Below are 15,248 nucleotides of genomic sequence, written 5' to 3'. Positions count from 1 at the left end.
TCCAAAGCACCGACTGTCAAATTACCACACCTATGAGCCAATTGCTAAAACACAGCCATCAAGTGCGAAAAAACACATTAGTGCTAACATTTCTTTATGATTGAATAAACACTAAATTCAAAAGCATTACACAATTATCCAAACTGTATACTCAAGGAGCAAAACCTGGCCCAGATTTGCACCACTATAAGCTAAATGTCAGCCTCACACTGTTTGCCAACCATTACACACAGTGATTTGCAAAACACCAAACACATTTATATTACAGTTTTTTTACAATTGCTAAAACACATTCTTGAAACAGTCACTCATTTTCTCTAAACACAAAACCTCATCTTCAAGCACTATTTACAAAACCTCTGAATTCTCTTGCAAAATTAAACTTTCGCCTCAAAACAGTTTTACCTGTGCTCAAAATCAAACACTGCTGTCAAATCATAAACAAAGTGTTCAAAATTGTATACACTTTCAAGCAGTCAGTAAACAATACACCAAAACATAGAAAACACACTGTTCAAAACATATAGTTCTCATGGAGAAGTACATTTTTTTTTTTTACCTCAAAACAAATTTCATATTTATCTATGAAAACATGTTCTCTCATAGTAGCTATACAAATGTATCAGAAATTACTACTTTGCTTTGCTCTAATTTGTGTAGGTTCTTTCTCCTTCTTGTACCCCTATAGTACTGTACCCTGCATCTCACTACTCACAACTCACTCTTGTTCTTTGTTGATATGAACCTGCAACCAGTCAAAATCTATTGAGCAATCAGTACTGTTACTGTACCAAATACAGTCTTTTTAGGACTTCAGTGTTGCCAGTGTTGACTGAAAAACCTGATGGACATTGCTGTATTCATTTTGAGCACATTTTCCTCCTGCTTCAGGTCTTCCTCTTCCTCTACTTCCACCTTGACCTCAGCCTCATGGCATGGCCTCGGCCTCTTCCTCCTTCTCCTCCTCTGTGGATTCCCCCTCTCACCCTCACCACTTCTTCTGACTCCTTCCATTTTGGTTGAAGACAGATTACAGTTACTCATCTGCTGCATTTTTATAGTGCTTAAACCTGTTTGTTGTGTTTGGGCATTGATGGCTGTGTTTATTTGACCGGCTCATACGTGTGGTGACTTGACAGAGTGTTTTGGAATTGTAAGGAAGTGACCTCTTGATATACGTCTGTGTCTAAAGCATAAAAGTGTGTTTAGTGCTTTGCAAATCACTTGTGTGTATGGTTTCGCAAAAAGTGTGATGTTTAAATGTGCTTATAGTTGTGCAGATCTGAGCCGTTGTTTTGCTCCTTGAGTGAAGGTTTTGATAATTGTGTTACACTTTTGATTTTAGTGTGTATCCGATTGTGCAAAAAAACTGTAATTGTAGACACAACAAACAGGTTTAAGCACTATAGAAATGCAGCAGATGAGTAACTGTAATCTGTCTTCAACCAAAATGGAAGGAATCAGAAGAAGAAGAAGAGTGAGGGTGAGAGGGGGAATCCACAGAGGAGGAGAAGGAGGAAGAGGAAGAGGAAGAGGCCGAGGCCATGCCATGAGGCCGAGGTCAAGGTGGAAGTAGAGGAAGAGGAAGACCTGAAGCAGGAGGAAAATGTGCTCAAAGAAGAAGAAGACCAAATGTATCAAATAAACTTGAAAGGAGGACAGGCCCATATTCACGCAAGAACAAGATAGAGAGATCATAAACATGCTTTTGGCAAATACGTAATGCTATCAGGCTCAGATAAATTCAAGCGAACATTATCGGTGACCATGCCATTTTCAATACAGTAATGTCCATCAGGTCTCTCAGTCAACACTGGCGACACTGACAAATCCTAAAAAGGCATCAGGGTCAAATGCAACTTTATTGGAAACATCTTTTCACCTTTGTCTGATATTTGCTGAGCTTACAGTGCTATGCACACTATTGAAGTAGCATGAACACTGGGACATGTTTTGTTGTGATTCTCCGTGTTGACATGTTGACTGATTTGGGTGTATGGAGAGAATTACGTAAATCATATTTTCATCAGTCTTGGGTAGTGTTTTTACTGTATTGTGTATTTTCACTTTCTCTGTGTACTTCACTTACACTACTCTAATCACTGACAAGTATAATTGCTAAAAGTGTTTTAGGTTTATAACAGAAGTGTGTAAGTGGCACAAACAGAATTCAGTATATGCAATGTGTGTGTTTCATATGGTGACATTATAGTTTTGTTAAATGAGTGTATACATTTTACAAGAGTGTTTCAATTTGCAATGGATCTGATGTTTTTGCTCATCGGGTGTGTGGTTGTGCTTATTGTGTGAGAAGATTGAAAAACAAAACCAAGCAGTCAAAATTGTGTGTATCCGATCGTAAAAAAAACTGTAAATGAGTGTATAGATTTTACAAGAGTGTTTCATTTTGCAATGGATCTGAGGTGTTTTGCTCATTGGGTGTGTGGTTGTGCTTATTGTGTGAGGAGATTAAAAAACAAAACCAAGCAGTCAAAATTGTGTGTATCCGATGGTAAAAAACTCCAAGCACTATAGAAATGCAGCAGATGAGTTACAGTTTTTTTTATGATTGCTAAAACACATTTCTTGAAACAGTCACCCATTTTCTCAAAATTGTAAACTCAAAACCTCATCTTCAAGCACTATTTACAAATCCTCTGAATCCCCTTGCAAAATGAAACTTTCGCCTCAAAACAAACTGTTCTCAAAATCAACCACTGCTCTCAAATCATAATCAAAGTGATCGAAATGATATACACTTTCAAGCAGTGAGTAAACAATACACCAGAAAATAGAAAACACATTGTTCAAAACATATAGTTCTCAAGGAAAAGTACATGTTTAATCTCAAAACAAATTTCATATTTATCCGTCATCTTTTGATGAACAAAAACATGTTCTCTCATAGTAGCTAAAATTGTATCAGAAATTACTATTCTGCTTTGCTCTAATTTTTGTTGGCTCTTTCTCCTCCTTGTACCCCTATAGTACTGTACCCTGCATCTCACTACTCACAACGCACTTGTTCTTTGTTGATATGAACTCTTCATAACACAACACACAATTCTCTGCTTTAGACACAGATTTCAATTGTTAACCACACTTTCTTCAAAACACTAAACACCATCCTCTCTACTTTGCACACTTCATCAATGCCAAAACCTCCTTGTTTTCAGACAGAACCCACTGCTATTCAAATAGCAAAACTTCCATTTCCAAAGCTGTTGTGCAATTCTAAATCAAAACATAAGCTCCTGGTTTGGAGAACAATTTATGGCAACATTGCAGTGAGAGGTGACCAGAGAGGCAGAGGAGTGAGAGTAAGAGGAGGAGAAGGAGAAGGAGTAAAAGGATGAAGAGGAAGAGCAAGAAAGAGAACCATTACTCTATCTCTTTAGAGATTCAGGCCAATGTGTTCAACCATGAGGTCAACATGGGTTTGACCATGCATGAGGCTGGCCAGAGGGTTCAACCAAACATAAGCCGCTTCTCAGTTGCATCCATTCTCCGGACATTCAGAAGAGATTCTCATGACACTTAACTTCATGAGAATATGATACGTGTTTGCAGTGGACGTATTAAGGCCATGGAACTGGCTATAAAATGTTGAGCAAACGACATTCAAGGAACCGAGTCAGTAAAATGATCCCAACTTCCCATCAATATTTCTAAGCACAAATGTGAAGGTACACGGTGAGCCAGTATTCTGTGTATATGCTTTGTCTCCCTCCTTCACTGGCTGAAACCACCGTACTGAGAGCCAATCAATTTATAGCTTACCATGTGACATCAGGTCAAGCTTAGTTTGGTGTCGGCCGCTTTCTATCCTTCTCTTTCCCGCTTCTTCTCGAAAATCTTGAATTTCAATGGCCTTAATAAATCACTCTATTTTGTCAACGACTCTTATCTGCGAATAATGAGTCAAATTGAGCTGGTTGAGGAGTCAACTGGATATTTGTGTGACGTGTTTGGTAAAACAATGGATAACATCCACTGTTACGTAATCATTGTACTGAAATTGGTTACAATGTAACAAGCTTTTTCTGTTTTTCGTCTTGAGATATTTTGTGAGTTGAAATGGAATGTAGATTGTTCATGAATTCAATGTATCCTTGGTGTAACCTTATCAACGTGCACGTCACAATGCAGGTGTAATGCTTTTGAGACACCCAAGGCGTTCCACATTAACAAAGCAAATATAAACGAAGCAGTTTTGTTCTCTTTTGACTGCAATTAACAATATGACGTGCAAAATTATGTTTTTTTTTTTGTTTGTTTTAAGATTTGACCAATCACCAGTGTAGGAAGAGATGCATTCATATGAAATGTTGGGTGGCTCTTAAAAGAGCCTTTGTTTAACTACAAAGAGCAGCACGCAAAGCGCAATATTTACTTCTTTTTAGGGGCAGCCTTTTTCGCCTTGGTGGCTTTAGGCTTGGCCACCTTGGGTTTCGCTGCCTTAGCTTTCTTGGGGCTCTTAGCTGCCTTCTTGGGTGCGGCGGGCTTTTTGGCCTTCTTGGGGCTCTTCGTTGCCTTCTTGGGCGTAACGGGTTTCTTGGCTTTCTTCGGAGACTTCTTTGCAGCAGCTGCGGGCTTCTTTGCCACTGCCTTCTTGGGCTTCTTGGCTACAGCGGGCTTCTTTGCTGCCGGCTTCTTGGCTTTGACGGGAGCCTTCTTCGCAGGCTTCTTCACCTCTGCCTGTTTGTTCAGCTTGAAGGAGCCGGACGCGCCAGTTCCTTTCGTCTGAACCAGTGTGCCCTTTGAGACGAGACTCTTGATGGCCACCTTGACACGAGCGTTGTTCTTTTCCACATCGTATCCACCAGCGGCTAAAGCCTTCTTCAGGGCAGCCAGAGAAACTCCCTTCCTCTCTTTGGATGCAGTGATGGATTTGACGATAAGCTCGCCCACACTGGGTCCGGTTTTCTTGGGCCTTGGTGCCTTCTTCTTGGGAGACTTAGCAGGCGCGGCAGCTGGGGCAACTTCAGCCATAGTTTCGTGGTGTCTAACGATCAGAGTACGAGAGAATCGAGTGAACGAGTACTACGAGTCGCCAGCGGGTTGTATTTAAGATAGGCATGAGAACCGTTGAGACTCAACTGAAAGAGCTCTCCATTCCTCTCTTCCGTGATGGACTCGCTTGTGTTTTCTCCACTCGCATTTTGTGACAAAATGTGACTAGCGAAACAAAATGTGCGGATATGAAGATGTCGGTTGTGAAGTTCACACCTTGCACTTTAAAGCACACTTAAAAGACCTCGCATTTTCCCCCTTTCCGTGTTTCAACGAACAGAGAACCGTAGAAGTGACAGGGGCGTCGTGGCAACCCATATTTCTTTTCTGAGGAAAACTCCTCTAAAAAAGTTGTAAAATCATTTGGCATTTGCACCTCGGTGAGCAATAGAACAAACCATGGACCTCTGTGACCCGTACAATCGGTAATAAAGTACCCTGTGCGAATCTGTGCTTTTCAGATGGGATCTGTTTGGACTTAGTGAAACACATGGCTGCCAGACATATTCGGCCGATCCGACATCACAGCAGACACATATCCTAATGGGAATGCAGACATTTTGAACATTTATTGGAAACAAACACTTTGAACACTTTCGTAAATACAGATACATTTAGGGACAATCAAAGTTGTAGCCCATATGGTTCATACAGTTCGTGCCTTTGGGACGATTTCAGGTTTGTACTTTACCGAACCCAAAAATGAGCGGTGACCATACCATTTTCAATAATGTCCATCATGTCTCTCAGTCAACACTGGCACTCATCCTGGAAAGATGAAAAAAAAAAAAAAAACTATTTGTACTGTATTTTCAGATCTTTTATTTTAATTTTACTGCAATTGTAACCTGGATACAGAATGATATGTTGGTCTGATATTTGTTGAGCTTACAGTGTTATGCACACTACTGTAATAGCATGAAAACTGGGAAACTCTTTGTTGTGATTCTCCATGTTGACTGGTTTTGGGTGTATGGAGAGACATTCATTGTATTTTCTGCAGCATTTGTCTTGTGTAGTTTTTGGTGAATGTATTGTATATTTGCACTTTCTCTGTGTACTTCACTTACACTACCCTAATCACTGAGAAGTAGAAATGCAAAAAGTGTGAGGTTGACATCTGCTTATAGTGGTGCAAATCTGGGCAAATGTTTTGCTCCTTGAGTGTAAGGTTTTGTTCATTGTGTAATACTTTTGATTTGAGTGTTTATGCAATCGTACAAAACTTTGGTGAATGTATTGTATATTTAAACTTGTCCTGTGTCGTTCACTTACACTCTAATCACTGAGATGTAGAATTGCAAAAAGTGTTTTAGGTTTGCAGCAGCAGTGTGTAACTGGTACAAACAGAAATACAGTGTTTCACACAAAAAACTTCATGTACCAATCAGTCGACCCAATTTGGCATTACTTCACACTCCCTTATCTGTATAGACTCTGACTTTCCTGCTTTACACTCTAATGTCAATTACACATCACCTTGTCAAAACGCTACACACAATGCTCAGTTGTTGCACACACTTTTCAAGTAAAATCTCAAAGCCACAACAACACACAAATATAAACATTCAGGTCAGTTGCCTGTGATGTGGATAAGGCCCCCCTGCCCGACAGGAACCGTAGGCATGTTGTGAAAAAAACGATAAGTTATATGTTTCATACGTGTGTGTGTGTGTGTGTGTGTGTGTTTGTGTGTGTTTGTGTGTCTGAGTGTGTGTGTTTGTGTGTCTGAGTGTGTGTGTGTGTGTGTGTGTGTGTGTGTGTGTGTGTGTGTGTGTGTGTTTGAGTGTGTTTGTGGTAACGCAATTTGTTTTGATAAATTAGGGTATTGTTTTTAGATGCATGTTTCATTTTGCAAAGGATGTGAATTGTTCTACTAATTGGGTGTGTGTTGGTGCTTATTGTGTGTAGTGTTTTGAAAAACAGGGCCCTGTTTTCAAAAATGTGCTTCAGCAATCGAGAAAAAACTAATGATATTGTTCCATACATCATGGTATAGTGTAGGCGTGGATGGGTTACAGGACTGAGAGGAAGTTTAACGATAAGAGGTATTACTTGCAGGTGTACATGTTATAAGATTGCATGCCTTTGAATCATCAGGTATTTCCGTTGGATTGCCTACACACTAAACCCTGCCTCACTAGCAAGGCACAATAGACTTACACAGACTAAACTATAAGTCCCACTTGGTCCAGGTCGTACTCTTTTCTACGCCATGCACTTCACTATTCCCCATCACAGCAGACATCAACATAGGAGAAGAGGAGGACAGTTTCACAAAGAAAATAAGTTTCTCTAACTGTGACACAGAGAAAAACACCATTTAATGTTTAAAATCTCCCTGAGCCTTGCCATGCTGATTTTGAAGATTATTTTTTTCAAAAAAATGCAGGGGGCTGGATATCCCCCCTTCATCTGCAGTTGGCTGTGCGTAACGACGAGGAGTTGAACAAATTGCTTTGTGGTGTCACCATCGCACAAGGTGGTGTGTTAGGCTCAGAGCTTGGGGTTAACTTACACTTTCTACTCCCCTTATATTTGATGGCAGTAGTTACTAGTTACGATTTTACACAAGCTTTTAAAATCCAACACATTGTTAAAGAAGGCTTCTAATGTCTTACAAATAGAAGGGTGCAGTCTCAGATTTCAAATGTTCATGAATTGTTAACAGCTCCACCAAATAGTGATTTTCCCTCTAAATGTCTCACATAGCTTAAGTCAATAAACGTTCCAATGATCTCACATCTAACCAAAAGTGAAAGACTAGTTAAAAGGTCAAAAAAACAGATTGTGGCGATACATACGTGGAGTAGCAATAGTTTCAAACGTTTCAAAAAGTTAAACAAGACTTTGACTCATTGTTTTAATATGGGCCACCATAGACCCTGAACAACTAGAGGCTCACAAACATCTAAACAATGGGCATCAACAGGACGTTTCTGAATGTATAGTTAACCTTATGTCACCTCAACAATTATGTTGTTTGTACATTGGCTGAGGTAGTTTGGTCTTTCTGGCTGTGTCGAGACAACCCAATGGTAGTAAATTGAGTGTCTAAATATAGTGTGTTTATGTTCAAGTATGTATCAAAATCAAGCTAGGGTGCTGGTGTTTACATAAATGCAAGTAAGATAAATGGCATTGACCTGTGCCTGCTACACCAGTTATTAAAGAAAACAACATCAAGCCCTTTTCTGATAGGTGTATGTGCCAATTGGTGGGGGGGCAGAGTGGCACTTTAAGCAACTTGGAATGAACTTTTAAAAAGTAATTGGGTGGCTCTTAAAAGAGCCTTTGTTTGATAGTTTAGAGATCAGATTTACTTGGACTTCTCGGTCTTCTTGGGCAGGAGCACAGCCTGGATATTGGGCAGTACACCACCCTGAGCGATGGTCACTCCGCCGAGCAGCTTGTTCAACTCCTCGTCGTTGCGCACAGCCAGCTGCAGATGGCGGGGAATGATACGACTCTTCTTGTTGTCACGGGCAGCGTTGCCGGCCAACTCGAGAATCTCAGCAGTCAGATACTCGAGCACTGCAGCCATGTAGACCGGAGCACCAGCACCAACACGATGAGCATAGTTGCCCTTGCGGAGCAGCCTGTGAACACGGCCCACGGGGAACTGGAGTCCAGCCCTGGAGGAGCGAGTCTTGGCCTTTGCTCTAGCCTTTCCACCGGTTTTGCCTCTGCCGCTCATTTTAGGAGTTGTATGGGTTCTTCCGAATACTGAAGTGTAGCAAAACGGGGAGGGGAGTGTATTTATTCTCCTCAAGCTCAGCGTTGCTCATTGCCTCAGTGGTTGAGGCGAGAATGCTGAGAGCCAATCAACGTGTAGGTCCTGCGGGAAGACAAACGTTGCTTCATTTTGGCGCCTGCTGGATATCCTTCTTTCCTTTTGTGCGTGATCTCCAAAATCACTGAATATTTTAACGCATGAAATAGTTAAAACGACACCTTCCAGTTTAGGTTGCAGCTTGGTTTCCAGATATGTCAGTTCAATGGTCACAATAATCACAAAGTCCCAGAATCTCCATGTATTGCGAACACCTTTAAAATGGAACAAACTGAAGTGGTTAGGTGATACAAAGTATCTAATGGACCGGCTTGTAATCATGTTTGAATGATACAAAAATAACAACGATGAGCAGAATTCTGCAAGCATATTTCTATTATTTGGGGATCCGTCAGCTGTATTTAATTGATATAGAATTGAATAGCTTATTAAAGATGTATTAACAACACACTGTTTATTTATTATCAGCCACTCTGGCTAAACTTCACTTAAAGATTAACTTTTCTTTCTGGCTCTAAAGCAGGTGAATACATACTGCCATACCATGTGTGTTCATTGCTTAATTGGTTGGTGGGGATTTAAAACCTTGATAGACTTTACATCTTCAGCTGAAAATATTGCAAACGTAGCTTGAGCTTGAAGCATACATTACTCATTACGACCAATTGTTTTTATAGGAACAATGCGTTTGAAAGACCGCACACCATCATGGGTAGTTAGCTAGCGAGAAAGAGGGTTACATACACCACTTTAAAGACAGATCCCGTAGCCTTACTATGAAAACAACTATAATAAAATGGACTGTATGGGTTACAAAGAGTCGAGCTCCCAAAGGCCATGGATCCTTTTAGTGGTTCGGTCGGTCATAATAGTTACATTTTAGACAAAGAGGATTGGATATAACCGTCCACTTAAATTCTATGTACTTTGAATACTGAATGACGTGTCAAGGTGACGTACAATTTGCTGCATGTACGCGCCAACACCAGTAGAGAAAAGTAGGAGGGACGGACGAGGAGGAGTGTTTATAGTCTTCAAACAGGTCCTCCAGATGGATATAAGACCTCGTACAACACGCTGAGGTGCACACATTGCTGTAAAACTAAAACAGTGACAATGAGTGGAAGAGGCAAAGGAGGAAAAGGACTCGGTAAAGGGGGCGCCAAGCGTCATCGTAAGGTTCTTCGTGATAACATCCAGGGCATCACTAAGCCCGCAATCAGGCGTCTTGCTCGTCGTGGCGGTGTGAAGCGTATCTCTGGCCTCATCTACGAGGAGACCCGTGGTGTGCTGAAGGTGTTCCTGGAGAACGTCATCCGTGATGCCGTCACCTACACCGAGCATGCCAAGAGAAAGACCGTGACCGCAATGGACGTCGTCTATGCTCTGAAACGCCAGGGTCGTACTCTGTACGGTTTTGGAGGTTAATAATCTTTCACCTCATTCTGAGACAGGAATCAACGGCTCTTTTAAGAGCCACCCAAATACTTACGTAAAACATGATTCCAATTGCGTTTAAATTGAAAAATGGGAATGTTCAATACCAATGTGTGGTGTAAGATGTCAACTACGGCGCACTAATACTGAACATAACCGACAATCCACAACACGGCCAACAGCCACTGTAAATGCATAATTATTTATTTTAGTGAGCCTTCTCCTGTAAGGTTCCTTGTAAATGTATTCCCACTGATTTCATCGCTTTACTGCATAATGATAAGCATAGCTATATCCCCATATGCAATACCAAGTTCAAAAGTACAATTGTATGAGCTGATCCACGTTACATGTAAGTGGCGAATATACCAAGAGCAGTGTGTTTGCAAAAGTATTGTGAGGCAATGTAAAATGCAGGCCATTGCCAGGGAACTCAAGTCAATGAAAAAACCATCTCACCAACAAAATCCCACGAAGATACTCTGGGGCCCCCTACAAAGTCATACACGGCAAACCTTTTTTGAGTTTTTCCTAATCTGTTTGGGATAACACAAGACATACAGGAAAACTGAAGAAAAAAAACTGTAACTCCCATAACACAAAGGAGCACTCCTATGGAAACCAAATTTGAACCAATAATCAAACCAATAATCAAATTCACATCTTAGTCTTTTTGACATGTAGATATTCTAACTGAAGAAAAAAACGATTCAGTTATTGAGTCATATGCTGCAACTCACTTTCATGGATGCACGTATAGGCTACTTGAATCTCTCCTATAAAGACTTTGTCAGTGTTAACGATGCAGATTTATTGAAAATATGTATCACTAACAATGAGGCTTAATTAATGCCGCAGGTCTCGTATATTGACTTCATTTTAGTCATGCCAAGGTAGCTCAGAAAGTGCGGGAAGATGACAAAAGAAGGGGAAGTGCGGACTAAACTATCTTTCTGTGGTCAGAGCGGGCTTAGCAGACGGACCCGCCCCTGCGCTTCAAAGTAACCAACCATCGTCTGGGATTCTGGTCATGGCTGGCCTAGGTGAAATATTAGCATAGAGTGCTGTATATATAGAGGTGGCACGACTGCATGCAGTACCGCAGTTCTGTCTGAATCCTCTGACAGAAAGCATCATGCCTGAGCCAGCAAAGCCCGCCCCGAAGAAGGGCTCCAAGAAAGCCGTGACCAAGACCACAGCCAAAGGCGGCAAGAAGCGCCGAAAGACCAGGAAGGAAAGCTATGCCATCTACGTGTACAAGGTCCTGAAGCAGGTCCATCCCGACACTGGCATCTCCTCCAAGGCCATGGGCATCATGAACTCTTTCGTGAACGACATCTTCGAGCGTATCGCTGGAGAGTCTTCCCGTTTGGCTCACTACAACAAGCGTTCCACCATCACCTCCAGGGAGATCCAGACTGCAGTGCGTCTGCTTCTGCCCGGCGAGCTTGCTAAGCACGCCGTGTCTGAGGGAACCAAGGCCGTCACCAAGTACACCAGCTCCAAGCAAAGCGTTTTACGCTTTTCAACCCAAAGGCTCTTTTAAGAGCCACCCACATTGTCTTTGAAAAGCAGTTCCAACATAATCAAAATCTCCTTATGTTTTCAGGATGTTCCTCTAGAGAGGGTTGCGCCTACCTTGTTTCGGAAAATGACATAAGACTCCACTAACACACATTTTTGTAATATGAACGATGATCAAACCGAATTCTGAGCTCGAAATACGCACCTTGTACGCATTTTTAAAGTTGTACGTCAGCTGCAGCCTAATTCTAAAAACGAAACGACATATGTGGAGCAGTTTTGCAATGCAGAGAACACAAACTGCAACACACACTGCACTATACAATAGGTCTGCGTCTAAGTGTAGATGACTCGATACACTGGCCGCAACAACGTAACACCAAAAAAAAACAACCCCAACAGTTCCAGATGTTGCACTCGTCTTCTTTGTCAACAACAGGCGTGTGACAGGGAGTTGCAGAGTACGTAGCAAATGTTTAGGAACATTGTTTTGCATATGGTGCTGTCTTCCATCAGATGTAGCTAGTTCTTGGTATCGCTTCACCTTAGTCTTTAACTTCGGTTCTGACTGATCTTGATACAAATACAACTGCAGCTATCATGTTATAGCTTAAATCTGTATGCACTCACTATTTCTATTTTATATTCATTTGATTTAAATTGTTTGGCATCACTGTGCACGTACATCCGTTGCTGTTCAGCACTTTGAGCTACATTGTTCTGTATGAAAGGTGCTATACAAATATAAAGGTTATTAATACTACTACTACTATATGCCATACACATAGAGTATATGGTCAAAAGAATTTTCGGTCATTCTAGCGTCGGCTTTCTTCTACTGGGGGGCTAAACATACTGTATGGTAGTAGAGTATAGTATGTGCGTGGGCTATTAAATAGCGTGTGTACCAACACTGGATGGAAAATGAGCTTTCATGAGTTATTTAGGTGGCTCTTAAAAGAGCCGTTTGTTTTTCTTGACGTTGTCGGGATCAACTTAAGCACGCTCCCCGCGGATGCGACGGGCCAGCTGGATGTCTTTGGGCATGATGGTCACCCTCTTGGCGTGGATGGCGCACAGGTTGGTGTCCTCAAACAGACCAACCAGGTAAGCCTCGCTGGCCTCCTGAAGAGCCATGACAGCAGAGCTCTGGAAGCGCAGATCGGTTTTGAAGTCCTGGGCAATTTCCCTGACCAGACGCTGGAAAGGCAGCTTGCGGATCAGCAGCTCAGTGGACTTCTGGTAACGACGGATCTCTCTCAGAGCCACTGTGCCGGGCCTGTAACGATGGGGCTTCTTCACTCCGCCGGTGGCTGGTGCGCTCTTACGAGCAGCCTTGGTGGCGAGCTGCTTTCGCGGAGCCTTTCCTCCGGTGGACTTACGGGCGGTTTGCTTCGTTCTTGCCATTGCAAAGTCTGCTTCAATGCTAGGAGTATGCCAGTACGCAAGCAAGCAGGGTATTTATAGGTTACAACCTCGACCAGCCCCCTGATGACGTTTACTTGCTGGCTACCGCTGATTGGTATTCAACGCCCTGATTCCGGTGGCGCCTAAAATTCAAAGTACAAAGCCCTTCTCCTACTCTACGAGCGTTTTTGCCTTAATTCAGAAATTCGTTCAGTATATAGACGCTTGACGTACAAAATGTATAATCTTATCCAACAACAACGCAAGAAGTGTTTGCTTGCATTTTTAATGTACATATTTGCCAATATCTTTATATTCACTGGCAGTCAATGCCTTATGATACTAAACTTTAAGTTAACTTGGTATTATCAAATGTATTATACATTTTCATTGTGGGAAAAGGGGGTCATAGTTAGCAACTGTGGTTTTCAGAGTACTGTGTGTTGGGCACACACAGGCATTTGAGACTGGAATCAGATTCAAAACCTAGAACCAGCGACCTCAGGAGTGTCCCAAATGCATGGTCTAGTTACCAATCCATGTACTTGGACACCTTTACCGCACATATGTGTGAATCTCTTTCACTAAATAGATGTGAGTTTGTATGTTACAGTACAGAAACTTGAAATGCTCCTTTCACATTAACTTCATATTCCTTTAGAAAGCCATAGGCAGTTCCTATTTTCCATGCTTATATCTTATCTGCAAACATCAAGTCCAACTTTCACCCATTACATTTGTGCATCATGCCGAATAGAGCCTGGGAATGCCCATTCTCAAATAGATGTGGGTGGCTCTTAAAGTTTTTACCATTGAATAAACACTCAAATCAAAAGTATAACACAATTATCCAAGTCGTTTGCAAGGAGCAAAACCCGGCCCAGAGATGCACCACTATAAGCACAACGTCAGTGCACACTTTTTGAGAAACAACACAGTGATTTACAAAACACTAAACACACTTGCATTCATTACGACACAGAAGAATATCAAGATGACACTTCCTTCCAATTCCAAAGCACCGACTGTCAAATTACCACACCTATGAGCCAATTGCTAAAACACAGCCATCAAGTGCGAAAAAACACATTAGTGCTAACATTTCTTTATGATTGAATAAACACTAAATTCAAAAGCATTACACAATTATCCAAACTGTATACTCAAGGAGCAAAACCTGGCCCAGATTTGCACCACTATAAGCTAAATGTCAGCCTCACACTGTTTGCCAACCATTACACACAGTGATTTGCAAAACACCAAACACATTTATATTATTGCACACAGATATATATCAAGATGTCACTTCCTTGCAATTCCAAAGCAGTGACTGACAAATAACCACCCCTATGAGTAATGCAATTGCTTACAGTTTTTCTCGATTGTTTACCGTTTTTTAAGATTGGATAAACGCTAAAATCAAACGTATTACACAATTATCAACACCTTAACTCAAGGAGCAAATCAACGTCTCAGAATTGCACCACTATAAGCACATGTCAACATCTCACTTTTTGCGAAACAATACACACAAGTGATTTGCAAAACACTGAACACACTTGAATGCTTTAGACACAGAAGTATATCAAGAGGTCACTTCCTTGCAATTCCAAAACATTGACTGTCAAATGACCACACCTATGAGCCTGTCAAATAAACAGAGCCATTACAGTTTTTTACAATTGCTAAAACACATTCTTGAAACAGTCACTCATGTTCTCTAAACTCTAAACACAAAACCTCATCTTCAAGCACTATTTACAAAACCTCTGAATCCTCTTGCAAAATGAAACTTTTGCCTCAAAACAGTTTTACCTGTGCTCAAAATCAAACACTGCTGTCAAATCATAAACAAAGTGTTCAAAATGATATACACTTTCAATCAGTCAGTAAACAATACACCACAAAATAGAAAACACACTGTTCAAAACATATAGTTCTCAGGGAGAAGTACAGGTATAGTATAGTTCTCAGGGAGAAGTACATTTCATATTTATCTATCATTGACTTTTGATGAATGAAAACATGTTCTCTCTCATAGTAGCTATACAAATGTATCAAAAATAACTACTTT

At 41.2% G+C, this 15,248-nt stretch overlaps 5 protein-coding genes across 5 annotated transcripts; 2 read left to right on the top strand and 3 right to left on the bottom strand.

Annotated features, from left to right (window-relative positions):
* Positions 1–4,389: 4,389 nt before the first annotated feature.
* Positions 4,390–4,992, bottom strand: LOC308364488 (histone H1-like; the record flags this gene model as incomplete). Its single annotated transcript, XM_080837622.1, has 1 exon — positions 4,390–4,992. The coding sequence occupies one exon, from the start codon at positions 4,990–4,992 to the stop codon at positions 4,390–4,392; it is 603 nt and encodes a 200-aa protein (XP_080693748.1).
* A 3,340-nt stretch (positions 4,993–8,332) lies between these two features.
* LOC308373639 (histone H2A-like) lies at positions 8,333–8,710 on the bottom strand (the record flags this gene model as incomplete). Its single annotated transcript, XM_080849219.1, has 1 exon — positions 8,333–8,710. One exon carries the CDS (start codon positions 8,708–8,710, stop codon positions 8,333–8,335), a length of 378 nt encoding a protein of 125 aa, XP_080705345.1.
* A 1,212-nt stretch (positions 8,711–9,922) lies between these two features.
* Positions 9,923–10,234, top strand: LOC308360800 (histone H4; the record flags this gene model as incomplete). Its single annotated transcript, XM_080832928.1, has 1 exon — positions 9,923–10,234. One exon carries the CDS (start codon positions 9,923–9,925, stop codon positions 10,232–10,234), a length of 312 nt encoding a protein of 103 aa, XP_080689054.1.
* Positions 10,235–11,378: 1,144 nt separating this feature from the next.
* Positions 11,379–11,789, top strand: LOC308368968 (histone H2B 1/2-like; the record flags this gene model as incomplete). Its single annotated transcript, XM_080843274.1, has 1 exon — positions 11,379–11,789. The coding sequence occupies one exon, from the start codon at positions 11,379–11,381 to the stop codon at positions 11,787–11,789; it is 411 nt and encodes a 136-aa protein (XP_080699400.1).
* Positions 11,790–12,763: 974 nt separating this feature from the next.
* Positions 12,764–13,174, bottom strand: LOC308376655 (histone H3.2; the record flags this gene model as incomplete). The annotated part of the gene is made up of 1 exon (XM_080853087.1): positions 12,764–13,174. The coding sequence occupies one exon, from the start codon at positions 13,172–13,174 to the stop codon at positions 12,764–12,766; it is 411 nt and encodes a 136-aa protein (XP_080709213.1).
* Between the last annotated feature and the right edge of the window lie 2,074 nt (positions 13,175–15,248).

The sequence above is a fragment of the Sprattus sprattus genome, assembly GCF_963457725.1.
Source record: "Sprattus sprattus genome assembly, chromosome: 1".
Lineage (NCBI taxonomy): Eukaryota > Metazoa > Chordata > Actinopteri > Clupeiformes > Clupeidae > Sprattus > Sprattus sprattus.
This window is presented reverse-complemented; position numbering and strand designations above follow the sequence as displayed.